General features: G+C 52.5%; 1 protein-coding gene across 5 annotated transcripts; it reads right to left on the minus strand.

Moving 5' to 3' along the window:
* Positions 1-230: 230 nt before the first annotated feature.
* LOC125621773 (uncharacterized) lies at positions 231-12,844 on the minus strand. Of its 5 annotated transcripts, none has more exons than XM_075119443.1 (6): positions 12,440-12,844; positions 7,244-7,924; positions 3,837-3,963; positions 3,152-3,268; positions 2,289-2,402; positions 231-1,708 (listed from the first exon to the last, which is right to left on the minus strand). In XM_075119443.1, exons 2-6 carry the CDS (start codon positions 7,889-7,891, stop codon positions 627-629), a joined length of 2,088 nt encoding a protein of 695 aa, XP_074975544.1. In that variant the 5' UTR covers positions 7,892-7,924; positions 12,440-12,844; the 3' UTR covers positions 231-626. The 5 variants fall into 5 exon arrangements, with proteins under 5 accessions (XP_074975544.1, XP_074975543.1, XP_074975542.1 ...); XM_075119442.1 differs by having other exon boundaries at positions 7,244-7,927; XM_075119441.1 differs by lacking the exon at positions 12,440-12,844 and adding an exon at positions 8,559-8,625.
* Positions 12,845-16,582: the final 3,738 nt, after the last annotated feature.

A 16,582-nucleotide genomic window follows, 5' to 3' on the forward strand; every position in this document is an offset into this window, starting at 1 on the left:
CACCTCTACTGAGCACGTGCAAGCTGTTTGGTGGCTTATAACTGTGGCCAATTCAGGTGGATTTTTTTTTTTTTTACAGGGGTGGCAAAAAGCAGGGTCCAGACACGAGGGCGACCCACCCCCACCAAATTTCAAGTCCCTGCTCCACAGCATGCACCACCTTGGTGAAACAAAGGTGAAACTTTCACCTGGCAACACACCTTCTTCCCAAATTGGCTCAAAAACGAGGAAGCTGTTGGAGTTGATTTATTTTTGAGAGTTTCAAGCCCCTCAAGCTGAGGCCGCCCCGACCATGAGTGCTGACAGGCTGAATGGTTAGAATGGCAAAGTTAAACGATAGAGACAAGGGCTTCAGAGATCAATCTAGTAGCAGGGATACTGCTGGTACACGCTTTCTGGCAGGAATTTTATTCAATGCACGCTGGGGCGTAGATGGTACTCGAATACAAACAGCGATGGCCTTCCGGGCACACGGCGGCTCGCTGACAATCCCCTCCCCAGTGGCAGCTCAGCACATGGCTGTGCGGATCAAGGCTTCACCTGGTGATTGCTAGGCCAGGCAGAGCCAGGGCGTCACTACCAACTCGCGACCGGCTGCTGCCGTCTCCTGACCGGTGAGCTGACGCTCACCCTGTCCAAACTGAGGCGATGCCGAGGTAGAAATCCTCCCCGCCATGGCTTTTCTGATGGGCAGCCAGGTGTGCTCTCTCCTGGAAGCCTTTCCCACATGCGGGGCACTTGTGGGGCTGCTGGCCCGCGTGGACGCTCTGGTGGTTCCTGAGGTCCGAGCTGCGGCCAAAGCCGATGCCGCACTGGGGGCAGTGGAAGGGCCGGTCACCGGTGTGACTCCGCCGGTGGAGGATGAGGTCTGGGTGCTGGGCAAAGCCCTTCCCGCAGTCGGCGCAGTGGTAAGGGGCATCCCCGAGGTGGCTGCCCTGGTGGGCCAGGAGGTGGGAGCGCTGGCTGAAGCTTTCCCCGCACTTTAAGCAGGTGTGCCGTTTCTCCTCCATGTGGCTGTACCGGTGCATTTCCAGCTGGCCGGGCCACTTGAAGCCCTGGCCGCACTCGGGGCACTTGTAGCGATCGTCCTGCAGGTGGGTGCGCTGGTGGTTGACCAGGACGGAGCGCTTGCGGAAGCGCCGCCCACACTTGGGACACTGGTGGGGCCACTCCCCCATGTGGCTCTTGCGGTGGGCAGCCAGGTCGCAGCGGCGCAGGAAGCCCTCCCCGCAGTCGGGGCAGGGGAATGGGATCTCCCCGGTGTGGGAGCGCCGGTGGACAGCCAGGTCGCAGCGCCGCAGGAAGCCCCGCCAGCAGTCGGGGCAAGGGAAGGGCTTCTCCAGGGCATGCAGCCGCTGGTGGCGCAGGAGGTGAGCGCCGTCAACAAAGATCTTCCCGCACTCGGGGCACGGCCGCTGCTGCTGCTCCGGCTGGAGGCTCAGCAGGACCTGGATGTATCTGTGGCCCTCGCTGCCTCCCCCGGGGGAAATGGGCTGGGCTCCCTCCTGCCCTTCTAACCCGCCCCAGCTCGCACAGACGTCCTCCTGTTCATGACCCCCTTCGCATTCCATTGATGACGTTGGGTGCGGCTCCCCCTGCACCGGTGTCCAGGACGCGTTCCCTTCGGATTTCACGGACGGCGTCCTGCACAGCTCCATTTGCTGGGGACCCTGGTGTTGAGCATTTTCACAGGCCGGGCCCTCACCTGCTGGGACAGAGAGAGAATCCAGACAGGAAACCTCAGAGAAGGGAATGTGTAGGAGGGAAACAAACCACAGTAACAGCTGGGGAGATGGAAAAAAGAATTAAGTTCCTGCTCAAACTCTTCCCCAGAGGACAGAGAGGAGGGGACCAGTTCTGCCTCCACCCCATCTGAAGACTCAAGGGTGTAGGAAGCTACTGCTAGGTGTCAGTCAGGAACGGGTGGGCACAGAGATGCTGGTTTTCTGATTGGCCGAGGGGTGCTCCGCCCCCTTCCCTGAACATGCTCCATCCTTGCTCCTCCCCCCAGAGCCTCCTGCCCACCGCTGATCCGTGGTGGGTGGGAGGCGCTGGGGGGAGGGGGAGGAGCTGATTGGTGAGCACCCATGGAGTTCAGCGCCTACGTGCGGGCACTTGGGTGAAGGAACCTACTGCCAGGGGTCAGTCAGGAATGGGTGGGAAGCCATGCTGATGGTTGCCATGACACAGCTGAGGATAACTCTGCTCTGGGGGGTAGAGGGCAGCTCAGCAGGCCAGCTATTTCCTTTCCTTGCTGATGGTGTGCATCAGTAGAGCTGGTTCCTCACCTGCACAGGCGCCCCGCGGGCTCTCCTTTTCATAACAGCCATGCAGATCGGGGACCCACGGCTCACCCTCCCCTTTCAACTGGGAAATCACATCAGGCTTGGAAATTGGAAATCCTGCGCAAGGCAAAGAAACCAAGTGAGATGAGGTGAATTCGTGGAATATTTCTTACGAAGAGCGTTCCATGATTTTTAACCCCAGCTCATTTTAAAGCGGTAAAATCCCAGGGCCAGCTCCCCAGCTGCTCAAAATCTCTGCACATTCTGCTAGGGGGGGCGGGGAAACAGCTCTCTGCTGAAAACACTGAGAGCTAGACACTCCTCAGCAAAGTGGTCCCTATAGTGCATGGAAACCAACTTTATGTCCTAGAGAGTGGAAACTCCACCTCGGATCCACTTCTTACAGACGGAGAGGGGCCCAGTGACAGAGAGTCACAGGGACGCTGGGACCAGTGGGATTCAGTGCAGTAAGGGATGGGAAAGAGTTGGGGGTATCACCCAGTGCAGCAGTTCAAGGGTGTTAGAGGTCAGCCAAGCTCATTCTGTGGAATGAAGCCATCAACGAGCTTGTGAAATCAGGAACCAAATCCCCACAATCCCTTCCCCAGAGGACAGAGAGGAGTCCCCCCAACCTCCCTTCACACCCATCTGAACTCTCAAGGGCAAGGGAGGTCAGTGGGGTGGGAGCTGGTGTCAAGGTGGGTTGGAAGCCTGGAGTGACATCTGCCATGAGGGGACTCCTAGTGGGGACAATCGTGACCCGTGTGGGATGAGGCAGAACTGGGGGAGCACACGAGGCTTTTGGAGGATTCCCAGCTGTTTCTTTCATTGGCTGGTGGTGTGTGTTAGTTTAATCAATTCCTCACCTATGCAGGCACCTCTCAGGTTCCCCCTTTCCTTGGAGCCCTGGAGATCCGAGACCCACGGCTCTTCCCCTCGCTCTAGCTGGGAGATCACACTGGGTTTGGGAATGAGAAATCCTGCTGAGGGGGGAAGAACATGGTGGGATGGGGTGAATGAATGGTTTGTGGAATGTCTGTTACAAAGAAAGTTCCATGACTTAACCTGGCCCCTCCCCAGTCCGTGGGGACGTGGCATCGGAAGACGGACGTGGGAGACCCTTTGGAAGAGTCGGACACGCTTTGCCCCCTGGAGGAGACGATGGGATCTGCACATGCCCTGTGATCTAGCCATAGCACTAATATCAAACCGCTTAGGCCAGATACCAGGCTGTAGCAGGGAATGAAACTTTCAACAAAAAAGACTTCTCTTCAGAAAATGATTTGGTTGAAAATTATTTCATTGCAAAACAGTTTAGCTTTCAATTCCATTTTTAGAAAATATTTTGAAATGGTAATTCTTTTTTGGGAGAAAGAACTCTGCCAGAGTTCTACTTTCTCCTGCCTGTCCTTTTCCACCCGAAAAGAGGGGGAGGAAAGTCGAAGAATGAGAGAAATTAAAAGTGAAGTGTTACTCTGAAGGGTTAAGCACTGAACGTGATATTTGCGGAGAGAAAGCTTCTAATACCCAAGGGAACAAGGAATCCCTTACCCAGCGAGGTCACACTCTCGTAATTCTCCTGCATGACGTCCCTGTAGAAAGCTCTCTGACTGGGGTCCAGCACAGCCCACTCCTCCTCTGTGAAATACACAGCCACCTCCTCGAAGGTCACCAGCCCCTGAAACAGCCACAGTTCCCCCACTCAGGACCTGTTCCCCAGTCACAGTCCTACCTGCCCCAGACTGTTCTAGTTTCCTGTTTACTTTCAGTAAGGCTTATAGTACCTCTAATCCCCAAGTTAGAATCTCCTCCCTACTGCTCCCATGTGCTGCTCAATGGTTCACTCACTCCTAGGTCTAACATCTCCTCACTCATCATTCAGGCCTCTGGCCATTCCCTCTGCTCATATGTGCTGACTTATTTTTCCAGGTGAGTGCTTTGCCTGAGGCCCTGCCCCTTCCCACAAGGCTCCGCCCTCACTCCGCCTCTTCCCACCCCCTTCCCCAACTCCTCTGCCTGTCCCTCACTCGCTCCTCTCAGTCCCCTTCCCCAAGGCCCCCTGCCTGCCCACTTCTGGCTCCTCTCCACCTTCCCCTGAGCCCCTGCCGCGATCGGCAGCCAGCCCGGGGGCCCCGCTGAAGAGCTGATCGGCAGCCAACCGTGGCCTGCCCAACAGATGTGGCTTGTGGGTGCTGAGCACCCCCTATTTTTTTTCCCATGGGTACTTGAGCGCTGGAGCACCCACGGAGTCTGTGTCTATGCCTCTGCTACCTAATGCACCTTCAGTCTCCCAGGATGAGGGTCACTCATTAGTATGTGAAACTGAGGTGGTTCTCACTGGGTTCACAGGGACCGACCAAGCAAATCTATGGAAGCTCCATATGGAATTCCTCCAATGCAGGATCCAGCAGGTGCGAGATGGAGCCCTCCTGCTCTTTATTCTCACCCAGCCAAATGAAACCTGAACCTTCAGCATCTGGCTCAGTCCACAAGGTTAATTTCTCTCTTTGATTCCTTCCATTCCCTCGGGGGACCGTGCCACCCTGCCGTGCTGTTTTATGCATGTGTTGCTGGTTTACTTTTGAGAATCTTGACTCCCCTTCCTGCCGCCCGCCCCCCAAGCTCTGGACTAGAGGTGCCCTGAACTATAACAGTGAACAGCTGCATTCTTTGCTTTACAGCAATGAGTCTCAACCTTTCCAGACTACTGTGCCCCTTTCAGGAGTCTGATTTGTCCTGCGTATCCCCAAGTTTCACCTCACTTAAAAACGACTTGCTTACAAAATCAGACATAAAAATACAAAAGTGTCACAGCCACTATTAGGGATAAATTGCTGACGTTCTCATTTTTACCATCTAATTATAAAATAAATTGATTGGACTATAAATATTGTATTTACATTTCAGTGTATAGTTTATACTGCTCTACACACAAGTCATTGTCGATATGAAATTTTAGTTTGTACTGACTTTGGTAGTGCTTTTTATGTAGCCTGTTGTAAAACTAGGCAAATATCTAGATGAGTTGATGTACCCCCCTGGAAGACCTCTGTGTCCCCCCAGGGGTACATGTACTTCTGGTTGAGAACCACTGCTTTACAGTAGCTTGAGACCTGACCTGCGGAGTTCAGATCTAGATCTGAAGAACTGAACTTGCCCAGAGAGAAACAGATTTAGAAAACCCAGCATCTTTCTTTTTAAAGACAACTAGTTCAGTTAGTATTATACAGAAGGTTTGAAGAGGATAAGTTTATTTGGCAGGGGGGAAAAAATCAGAAGAAATGGAAATGTTGCATTTTGTCTGACATTTTCCTTTTTAAGCTGTTTTAGGGTTTGGTTGGGTTTTTTTGAAAAAAAAAACATTAAAAAACTTCTGTTTCCTTTCTGTGGGAAAATCCCCACTTTTCTGTCAGTTTTAAAAGCTCCTTCCCCCGCTGGAAAAAAGATCAAGGTAATAAAAAGCCGGGGGGTGGGGGTGGGAGGGCGAGGCGTCTCGGTGAAACGAAACCAAAATTTTCTTAAACAAACAAAAAACTGACCAAAATGAAAAAATTGTTCAGAAATGTTTCTGTCTGTCAAAAAAAGGCACTTCACATTGGAAAAAAAAAACCCCACCCTGGCACAAAATCTTCCACCAGCTTTCCGCAGGTTATTTGTTCGTTTCACAGCTCAGCAAAATAAGGGACAAACTGAAGTGTGAGGGTAATAAACCATCACTTGAAACCTATAAACCTGGCATGGGGCACTGTCAGCAGACAGGATACTGGGCGAGATGGACCTTTGGTCTGACCCAGAGTGGCCGCTCCTATGTTCCAGAGCGGACATCTCTCTGTAAAAGTTGGGCTCCAGTTGAACCACAAGTTGCTGGGTTCTATGAAGGCCTCCTGGGGTGGGAGTCTCTAGTCTGTGTTATGCAGGGGATAAGACTAGAGGATGATCATAATGCTTCCTTCTGGCCTTAAAATACAGGAGTCTATCTTTGGCGTGCTGGTCATGCCAACGTTTTTGCAGCAAGCACCTTCACTCTGTGCTCCATACTGCCCGATTCATGGGGAGGCGCTGCCTGTGAAACTCCACCGAGCCATGACGCTGGTCTATGCAGCTGTTGCCTCATCTTAAGACTGTGAGCATTTGGGGGCAGGCGCTGTCTCTTGGTTCTAGGTTTTCACCCTGTCCTGCATAATAGGGCGGGGGTCCCTAGGGACTTCAGCAATGCACAGAGTAAATAATAACTATACCACTGTTGCTGACGTGCACGCACTTGCCCACGACCCCTCATGCAGGGCGCCCAGCGAGACTTGCTGGGCAAGGATTTTGCCGGCCCAGCCCAGGTCTCAGAGGGATGTTTCCATACGACGACGCTTCCTTTCATCTGTGGGACCTTGTTCAGGCTGAGGCCTTCACAGCAGGGGCGGTGGAGTCTTCCCATACTTTGGGAGGGGGGACCGGAGGGCCCCCACTGTGACCCCACCGATTCCCCAAAGGCCACAACTCCCGGCCAGGCCAACAGCTGGAGCCCGGCTGGGGAGCCCTGGCACCTCTAGGGAACCGCAGAACCTCCACCTTCCAGCTCCCCACAGCTGCACACATGGCTCCTACCCCAGCCCGGCTCTGGCGGGGGCCTCGGAGCTGCAGCCTGGCCATGATAACAGCTGTGCGCGCAGCTGTGAGGAGCCGCAGACCCTCCACCTGCCCTGGGCTCCAGCTGCCAGCCTGGCTGGGGAGTGGGGCCTCGGGGGGAAGAGGAAGGGCAGGGGTGGGACCCATGACGAAAAGTGGATGGGCCATGGCCCCCCTATTCTGGCGCCCCTGCCCCACAATATCCTATCCAGGAGGTGTGGGAGGGGACGTTTTATCCTTTGATTTCCCATCAGATCTGTCTCTCCCATCATCCCTTCTCAGCCACATGCTTGGCTCTGCTCCCGCAGCATTTCCCCACCTCGCGCCGTATCAGCTACCTGAGCAGGCTGGGTCAACTGCCCCTGCCCCAGGCAGGCTTCAGCCAACGCAGCCGCCTCCTCGCTGCTGTGGGGCTCCCTTGCTGTCACCCAGGCCCGCACGTCCGGCTGCAGTGCCCCCAGGAACCGCTCCCGCACGACGACGTCCACTATCTGCTCCTTGGTGCGCTCCCCGGGCCGCAGCCAGAGCCGAGCAGCCCGGCTGAGCCGGGCTAGCGTCTCTCGGGGAGCTTCTCCGGGCCGGGCAGCGCCTGAGCGGAACTGCAACCGATGGGCTTCCTCGCTGGCCTGCTCTGAAACGGCAGCCTTGCCCTCAGCACGGCCCCTAGTGGGGCCTGTCCCCAGGGAGACGCAGGCCTCAGGTGCCTCCCTGGGGAATGAAGGAACCTGGTGCCCATGAGGCCACTCACGGGACGGCACCGCCTGCTCAAGGCCTGCCGTTTCTGCCGCTTTCCGAGACCGGGGAGGCGTCTGCGCCGTCCTCAATGGACAATCTTCCCCCTCCGAGCATCCCAGCAAGGACCGGGACGGCGTCCGCGGGGATAAGGGCCAGCCAGGGCTCTGCTCCTCAGCCTCGCTCTCCTCCTTGGGATGCTGGACCGGGATCCCACAACGCCCTTCCCCCAGGGCACGGGGTTCTCCCCACATCCCAGCCGCCGGGGTCTCCTGTTGCACCTGGTCCTGCTGGGAAAACGCCGGGGTTGAAAAACTTGGACCAGCTACACACCGAGTCTCTTGCTGCAGCCGAGCTGATGGGGCTGTCGCCTTAGCATGGGTGCTGGAGACTCATCACACTTTTATATCATGAGGTTCAACCCTCACAACCCACCCAGCTGGGGGGGGAGGAGGGGGTCGTGGCAGCCTCCATAGCAAGACTCATAAGCATAGGTGCCGACTCCGTGGGTGCTCCAGCCTCGGCTCAGCACCCACCAGCTGTTCAGAGGCTGGGGGAGGGGCTTGGGCAAGGGCAGAAGCAGCAGGCGGGGTCTTTGAGGAGTGGGCAGAGCGGGGGTGGGAAGAGGCGGAGTGGGGGTGGAGCCTCAGGGGAGGGGGCGGAGCACTCCCAGAAAAAAATAAAAGTCAGTACCTATGCTTGCTCATAAGCCAGACAGAGGGGGAGATGGGAATACCACGGCACCCATGCAATAGTTTTCCTCCCAGTGGGCCTGTTCCTATAAACCAGGCTCCAGATCAAGTCCCAGGACAGGTCTGTCACCCCCTGCCACCCACTCACCACCATCTTCCTCACCCCCCTGCGTTTTCTGCCCCTCTCCCTCCAGGAGGAGACCCCATAAGTTCCAGAAATATCCCCTACCTGAGCTGGTTCCACAGCAGCCATTTCCCTTCCCAGCCCCCCAGGGACAATCCGGACCTGATTCTGCAGCCTGTCAGGGCGAGAAGGGAGGTTTCAAAAGGGCCTTGGCACCATTTCACGCCCCGATTCCCTCCTGGCTTTTTCCCTGCAGACAGATGCTCTAGACACGGGGCAGTCACAAGGCGGACCGCTGGCCAGACCCGGCCTGCCAGATGCTTTTGAAGGGGACCCCACAATCTTTTTTATGTATTTATTGTGAGTGTGATTGTGATTATATATATATATATATATGATTGTCTCTGGAGTCTGGACCTTGAGGAAGAAATTTGGACCCTGACTCTGCCCCACTTTATTACAACATCTTAGGATGGCGTTCCAAGAAGGAGGAGTGCTTGGCAGAGACGGGCTTCACCTAATGAAGAGAGGGAAGAGCATCTTCGCAAGCAGGCTGGCTAACCTAGCGAGGAGGGCTTTAAACTAGGTTCACCGGGGGAAGGAGACCAAAGCCCTAAAGTAAGTGGGGAAGTGGGATACCGGGTGGAAGCACAAGCAGGAGCGCACAAGAGGGGAGGGCTCCTGCCTCATACTAAGAAAGAGGGACGATCAGTGAGTTATCTCAAGTGCCTATACACAAATGCAAGAAGCCTGGGAAACAAGCAGGGAGAACTGGAAGTCCTGGCACAGTCAAGAAATTATGATGTGATTGGAATAACAGAGACTTGGTGGGATAACTCACATGACTGGAGTACTGTCATGGATGGATATAAACTGTTCAGGAAGGACAGGCAGGGCAGAAAAGGTGGGGGAGTTGCAGTGTGGGAGCAGTGTGACTGCTCAGAGCTCCGGTACGAAACTGCAGAAACTGCAGAAAAACCTGAGAGTCTCTGGATTAAGTTTAGAAGCGTGAGCAACAAGGGTGATGTCGTGGGAGTCTGCTATAGACCACCGGAACAGGGGGATGAGATGGATGAGGCTTTCTTCCAGCAACTCACGGAAGTTACTAGATTGCAGGCCCTGGTTCTCATGGGAGACTTCAGTCACCCTAATATCTGCTGGGAGAGCAATACAGCAGTGCACAGACAATCCAGGAAGTTTTTGGAAAGTGTAGGGGACAATTTCCTGGTGCAAGTGCTGCAGGAACCAACTAGGGGCAGAGCTGCTCTTGACCTGCTGCTCACAAACCGGGAAGAATTAGTAGGGGAAGCTAAAATGGATGGGAATCTGGGAGGCAGTGACCATGAGATGGTCGAGTTCAGGATCCTGACACAGGGAAGAAAGGAGAGCAGCAGAATACGGACCCTGGACTTCAGAAAAGCAGACTTTGACTCCCTCAGGGAACTGATGGGCAAGATCCCCTGGGAGAATAACATGACGGGGAAATGAGTCCAGGAGAGCTGGCTGTATTTTAAAGAATCCTTATTGACGTTACAGAGACAAACCATCCCGATGCGTAGAAAGAATAGTAAATATGGCATGCGATTAGCTTGGCTTAACAGTGAAATCCTTGCTGATCTTAAATTCAAAAAAGAAGCTTACAAGAAGTGGAAGATTGGACAAATGACCAGGGAGGAGTATAAAAATATTGCTCAGGCATGCAAGAGTGAAATCAGGAAGGCCAAATCACACCTGGAGTTGCAGCTAGCAAGAGATGTTAAAAGTAACCAGAAGGGTTTCTTCAGGTATGTTAGCAACAAGAAGAAAGCCAAGGAAAGTGTGGGCCCCTTACTGAATAAGGGAGGCAACCTAGTGACAGAGGATGTGGAAAAAACTAATGTACTCAATGCTTTTTTTGCCTCTGTCTTCACGAACAAGGTCAGCTCCCAGACTACTGCACTGGGCAGCACAGCATGGGGAGGAGGTGACCTGCCCTCTGTGGAGAAAGAAGTGGTTTGGGACTATTTAGAAATGCTGGACGAGCACAAGTCCATGGGGCCGGATGCGCGGCATCCGAGGGTGCTAAAGGAGTTGGCGGATGTGCCTGCAGAGCCATTGGCCTTATCTTTGAAAACTCATGGCAATCAGGGGAAGTCCCGGACGACTGGAAAAAGGCTAATGTAGAGCCCATCTTTAAAAAAGGGAAGGAGGAGGATCCTGGGAACTACAAGCCAGTCATGCCTGACTAATCTAATTGCCTTCTATGACGAGATAACTGGCTCTGTGGATGAGGGGAAAGCGGTAGACGTGTTGTTCCTTGACTTTAGCAAAGCTTTTGACACCGTCTCCCACAGTATTCTTGCCAGCAAGTTAAGGAAGTATGGGCTGGATGAACGGACTATAAGGTGGATAGAAAGTTGGCTAGATTGTCAGGCTCAACGGGTAGTGATCAATGGCTCCACGTCTAGTCGGCAGCCGGTATCAAGTGGAGTGGCCCAAGGGTCGGTCCTGGGGCCAGTTTTGTTCAATATCTTCATAAATGATCTGGAGGATGGTGTGGATTGCACCCGCAGCAAGTTTTCAGATGACACTAAACTGGGAGGAGGGGTAGATACACTGTAGGGTAGGGACAGGATACAGAGAGCCCTAGACAAATTAGAGAATTGGGCCAAAAGAAATCTGATGAGGTTCAACAAGGACAAGTGCAGAGTCCTGCACTTAGGAAGGAAGAATCCCATGCACCGCTACAGACTAGGGACCGAATGGCTCAGCAGCAGTTCTGCAGAAAAGGACCTAGGGGTTACAGTGGAGGAGAAGCTGGATATGAGTCAACAGTGTGCCCTTGTTGCCAAGAAGGGCAATGGCATTTTGGGATGTATATGTAGGGGCATTGCCAGCAGATCGAGGGACGTGATCATTCCCCTCTATTTGACATTGGTGAGGCCTCATCTGGAGTACTGTGTCCAGTTTTGGGCCCCACACTACAAGAAGGATGTGGAAAAATTGAAAGAGTCCAGCGGAGGGCAACAAAAATGATTAGGGGTCTGGAACACATGAGTTATGAGGAGAGGCTGAGGGAACTGGGATTGTTTAGTCTGAGGAAGAGAAGAATGAGGGGGGATTTGATAGCTGCTTTCAACTACCTGACAGGGGGTTCCAAAGAGGATGGATCTAGACTGTTCTCAGTGCTAGCAGATGACAGAACAAGGAGTAATGGTCTCAAGTTGCAGTGGGGGAGGTTTACGTTTGATATTAGGAAAAACTTTTGCACTAGGAGGGTGGTGAGACACTGGAATGCGTTACCTAGGGAGGTGGTGGAATCTCCTTCCCTAGATATTTTAAGGTGAGGCTTGACAAAGCCCTGGCTGGGATGATTTAGTTGGGGATTAGTCCAGCTTTGAGCAGGGGACTAGATGACCTCCTGAGGTCCCTTCCAACCCTGATATTCTATGATTCTATGAACACAGACCCAGCCTCTCTCTCGAGGAGGGAGCGCATTTCAGCCCACAGTCTGAACCAAACCCGAGAAAGGAGCCGCTCTGGGGGATCCCCCCTGACACGGTCTCCGGGCAGCGCATCCCCCCAGCAGCTGGGGACCAGGCAGAGGCAGGAACTGGCTTTTCCTCTCCCTGCTCCTGACCTTGTTCCCAGGAAAGTCAATCGGCCCTGGGGTGCTGCAGGGAATGGGGCTGGGCAGGGCTGGGAGCCGGGAACCTCCCTCCCCAGATTGCTCCTGCTGCCCCTGCCAGTCTCTGCCCCCGACTCCCGCCTGTCCCCTCCCCTGGGGGGGAGACTCGGTCCCGGGCCCGGGCCCGGGGCGGTCGCTCCCCCGGCGCTGGCTCGGCTCCTGCAGGCGCTCAGGGGGGCAGAGCCGGGGGGGTCGGGGAGGGCAGCAGCTCTGGGACTCGCAGACCCCCCCGGGAGCAGAGATGGGGCGAGGAGGGGCCGTTGGTGCGGAGTCACTTTCCTGCCCGGCCCCGGCCCTTCCCCCGGGTCTCTCCCCTCACCTGCAGGCTCCGGCTCAGCGGTCGGCAGAGCGGGGTTAATGCAGGGCGCTCCCCGCACAGCTGGGAAGCCGGAGCTCCTCAGCTCACAACGGAGCGAGCAGCGGCTGCATCTGACCCAGGAAGCGCAACCCCCGGTCTGCTGAGCAGAGAGAGCTCGAGCCCTAGGAGCTTCCCCTCCTGAGCAATACCCAGAGCCCCCTGGTGGGGAAAAGCGAAGGAAACCTCCTCCCTCCTCACCCCAGCAGCGGGGACAGAAACCTGGCTCACGGCGGATCCGGCCACAGACTCCGTTTCTCTTCTCTGAAGAGAGAAAGAAACTTCCAAAGCAAAGGAACCAGAATCAGAGCCCAAACCAGCGTGTCTGAGACCTTTTCCTTGTGCTCAGAAAACATTCACTCGCAAACCTGGACTTAAGGCCTGCATTTACTCCAGAATGGATAAAGAAAAGGAGGACTTGTGGCACCTTAGAGACTAACCAATTTATTTGAGCATAAGCTTTCGTGAGCTACAGCTCACTTCATCGGATGCATTCAGTGAGCTGTAGCTCACGAAAGCTTATGCTCAAATAAATTGGTTAGTCTCTAAGGTGCCACAAGTACTCCTTTTCTTTTTATTAGTGCTCGTGTAACTCTATGTGGTTCTTTGTCCCCATCTAACGGCTAGAACACCCAGAATATTTACTGTTGCAGGACTTTATCCTGAGTCTCTGACATCCTAGGAAAGTGCCCTAGAGCACTGGCTATAGTCAGTCTCTGTCACTTGCTTTCTCGGGCCCAATGCATATTTAATATAAAATAGAACTGCTCCAGCAGAAGAGATTTGGAAAACCACCCTGGAGTAGCTAGTCGGTAGGGTACACAGGTGGGATGTGGGAAATCTGGGCTCAAATCCTTGCTCCAAATCAGGCAGGGCAGTGATTTGCATTGGGATGCCCCACATCAGAGGTGAATGCTTTAATCCCCAGGCTAGTGGCTATAATGGGGGCTCTCTTCCTGGTTTTTCACAAGATTAGGCATCTAACTCCAGGGTAGGATTCACGATTGAGACTCTTGAGTTGGTGGAAGGGCCTGTCTCTGGCCCATCAGTCAGGTGCCGAGGACCCACATCAATAGGGTTAGGTGCCTATATACTTCTGAGGATCTGAGCCCTCAGCATATCCCATTCCTCTGCATCTCATTTTGGGCTAGTTTAGGCAACTCTCTGCTCAGCAAGCTGGCTTCTGAACAGCCCTTTCCTAGGGGCCTCACACAATGCATGGGGAGCCTGGGACCTAACTTGGGGCTGAGAAGCCCACTAGGTAGCAGGGAGTTTGGTACTGCAATGCCTAAGTACCCTTACGACACTAGCGCCTGGTCCGTTAGCACAGGCAGGAGCTACTCATGCTTTCAGTTCGAGGGGTTGAACCTCACGGAGGGCCTGACAAGGGCATTGTTACACTCAGTCCCTTGGAGGATTAGGCCCTTGTGTTTCTTAAGGTGGGCACCTGAAAAATGGAAGCTGCTTTTGGAAAGTGTGGGGATAAGAATCTGGAGAGGACTGAGGAAGAAAAAGATAGAAATAAAGGCTGATCCAGCAGTTAGAGCAGTATCCTTGAACATTGGAGGTCTGGGTTCTCTTCCCTCTCCCACCACGTACTCCCTGTGTCACTCTAGGCATGTCAGTTAGGCCCTGTTCAGTGGAAGCTAGGAACTCAGACACTATGGTAACAAGGACCAGATAGCTATGGTAGATGGACTTCGGAGATGTGGGTTCAATTCCTAGCTAGGCCAGTGTTGGGAACACTGGGGCATGGCCACTAGGTAACTCGAGGGGATGGAAGACCACGAGTGTCGATGAAGCCCCCTTGCACTAGGCCCTGGTGTCCTTGGCCCCCCCTCCTGCCTGGAGGCACTTGCAGCAGCTCTGCGTACTAGGCCCAAGTGTCCTTGGCCCCCCCCCCGCCTGGAGGCACACACAGCAGTTATGCTGAGAATCTGCAACAGTATGTTGCAGAGTCAGACTGCCTGAAACTAAGCAAGGCCAAACAGGGGAAATATAAAAGAACAATGCTGAATAAAGCAGCTTTATGTATAGTTTAACAAATGATACAGAGAATCAGGGAACTAGCTGGGAACTGGATTGGCTGGCTATATGGACACTTGGGGCAGCTTGCTATTAAATAAGTATGCTGGGAAAAAGGATGTATAAAAGCCTGTGTAACTTCCTGCTCTGTGTGCAGGATTTGAGATTTTATTCTCCCTGTACCTTTTTGCAGCTGCAAATAAACTTTTCTGCTTCTCCACCCCGTTGTGATTATTGGGTGTAGCACACAATGGTAACGAACCACTCAAGCTGTTGTTCAGCCTCTCGGCACTGGGTGCCGGCAACACCAGTAACTTAATCTCACTGTTATTATGGATGCAGTTTTTGTCAAGGTGATCATCCCTGTCACGGAACCCGTGCATTTTACCACTGATTTCAACTTGACTGTGAAAAGCGGGAAGTTATTTTGTTACTATAAAGTTAAGCAGTGTTTGAAAAAGAAAGTATTGTCAAAAGAAATCAATCAATAAAATTCCATAGCTTCCTTTTGCAAAGTAAAGAAAACTTAAGGCTTGTCAACCAGAACAAGCTTGCTGCGGACCAACATATCCTGTGCACCCTGCCTACAAGCATTAGTGGTTTGTTAATGTGCTTTGATCTCGTCCCATTTGATAATATTGATGTTTATTTATTTATCACAGCACTGTAACAGTTAAAAGGAGGTTTGGAATGATTCAATTTCTATCTGGAAATGTTGGCAACCGTCTATTTTGCCATACACACACAAACCCACGAAAGAACATTTCCATCTATAATAATCAAAATGTACAGATAGGCAAAGTAAGAAAAATGCTGCTTGAGAACTTAGGAGAGTCTAATTCCAGTGAGTTAGACTTCTGAATTAGGGTTGTTACAGATGCACTCACACATGAATAGTAAAAGCAGTTGTGATTTGCTGATTTAAGGATATTTAGTTGGTATGTGAAGGGATAGCTCTGTGGTTTAAGCACTGACCTGCTGAACCCAAGGTTGTGAGTTCAATCCTTGAGCAGGCCATTTAGGGATCTGGGGCAAAAATGGGGGATTGGCCCTGCTTTGAGGAGGGGGTTGGACTACATAACCTCCTGAGGTCCCTTCCACCCCTGATATTCTGTGACATGTGATGTAAACAATTTGTATTTTAACCGTCGATAAAGCGTTAACTTTTTGAATCTCAGCGTGTCTATGTCATTAAATAATTCTCTGCCCACCGGCGTCATTTCCTGCAATTGTGAAAATTTAAATGGATCAAAATCAGGAAAAAAATTGCTTAAAAAATAAACATTGATATTATCGGTCAAAATGGTGAAAATAAAAATAAAAATTGAATTGTATTAAGCCTAGTTAAAGAAATGAACTGTAACAACTGGTTAATGCGCTTTGATCAGCTCCAGTGTCAAAGAGGACTAGATCAAAGTGCAGTAATGAACTCTTAACGAGCTGCAGCAAGACCCACAGCAGGCACATGTAAATGTTTCCATAGGCAAGCCCTGTTTGTTTAGCAGAAACATTTTACTGTTCATAAATGCACATTTATGTTCACAATCAGCCTTTATTACAAAAAGTTTTGTTGCCATGGCTCGAAATGATCTATTTTTCACCATGACTGTGCTGCGAATTAGGCATAATTTTACCGTGACAAAATCCTATCCATAACCATTATTACCACCCCGTGTCTCAGTTACCAATCTGTCCTTACTTCACAGGGTGCATGCAAGGACAAAATCCACGGATGATTGTCAGGCGTCCAGTGTGAGGGCTCTATAAGCCCTAAGACCGGTAAGCACAGGCACAGTTCTGCTGGCATAAACCCCATTGACTTCAGGCAGATGCATCCTGGCGAAGACTCAGGGTATGTAGACACTAGAAACGCTATAGCGACACAGCTGCAGCGCTGTAGTGTAGACACGAATTACAGCAATGGAAGAGGTTCTTCCGTCACTGGAGTACATCCACTTCTCCGAGAAGCACTGTCTAGGTCAGTGGAAGAATTCTTCTTATAACACAAGAATGGAAGAATGGAGCTAGACTGTTCTCAGTGCTAGCAGATGACAGAACGAGGAGTAATGGTCTCAAGTTGCA

This window comes from Caretta caretta, chromosome 14 (genome assembly GCF_965140235.1).
Source record: "Caretta caretta isolate rCarCar2 chromosome 14, rCarCar1.hap1, whole genome shotgun sequence".
Lineage (NCBI taxonomy): Eukaryota > Metazoa > Chordata > Testudines > Cheloniidae > Caretta > Caretta caretta.

Coding starts and splice junctions, on each gene's coding strand:
- LOC125621773 (XM_075119439.1), bottom strand. CDS start 8,582: ATGGCTGCTGTGGAACCAGCTCAG. Junction 3,269..3,836: donor CGAGAGTGTGACCTCGCTGG/GTAAGGGATTCC, acceptor TTCCCCCCTCAG/CAGGATTTCTCATTCCCAAA. Junction 2,403..3,151: donor CCTGAGAGGTGCCTGCATAG/GTGAGGAATTGA, acceptor TGCCTTGCGCAG/GATTTCCAATTTCCAAGCCT.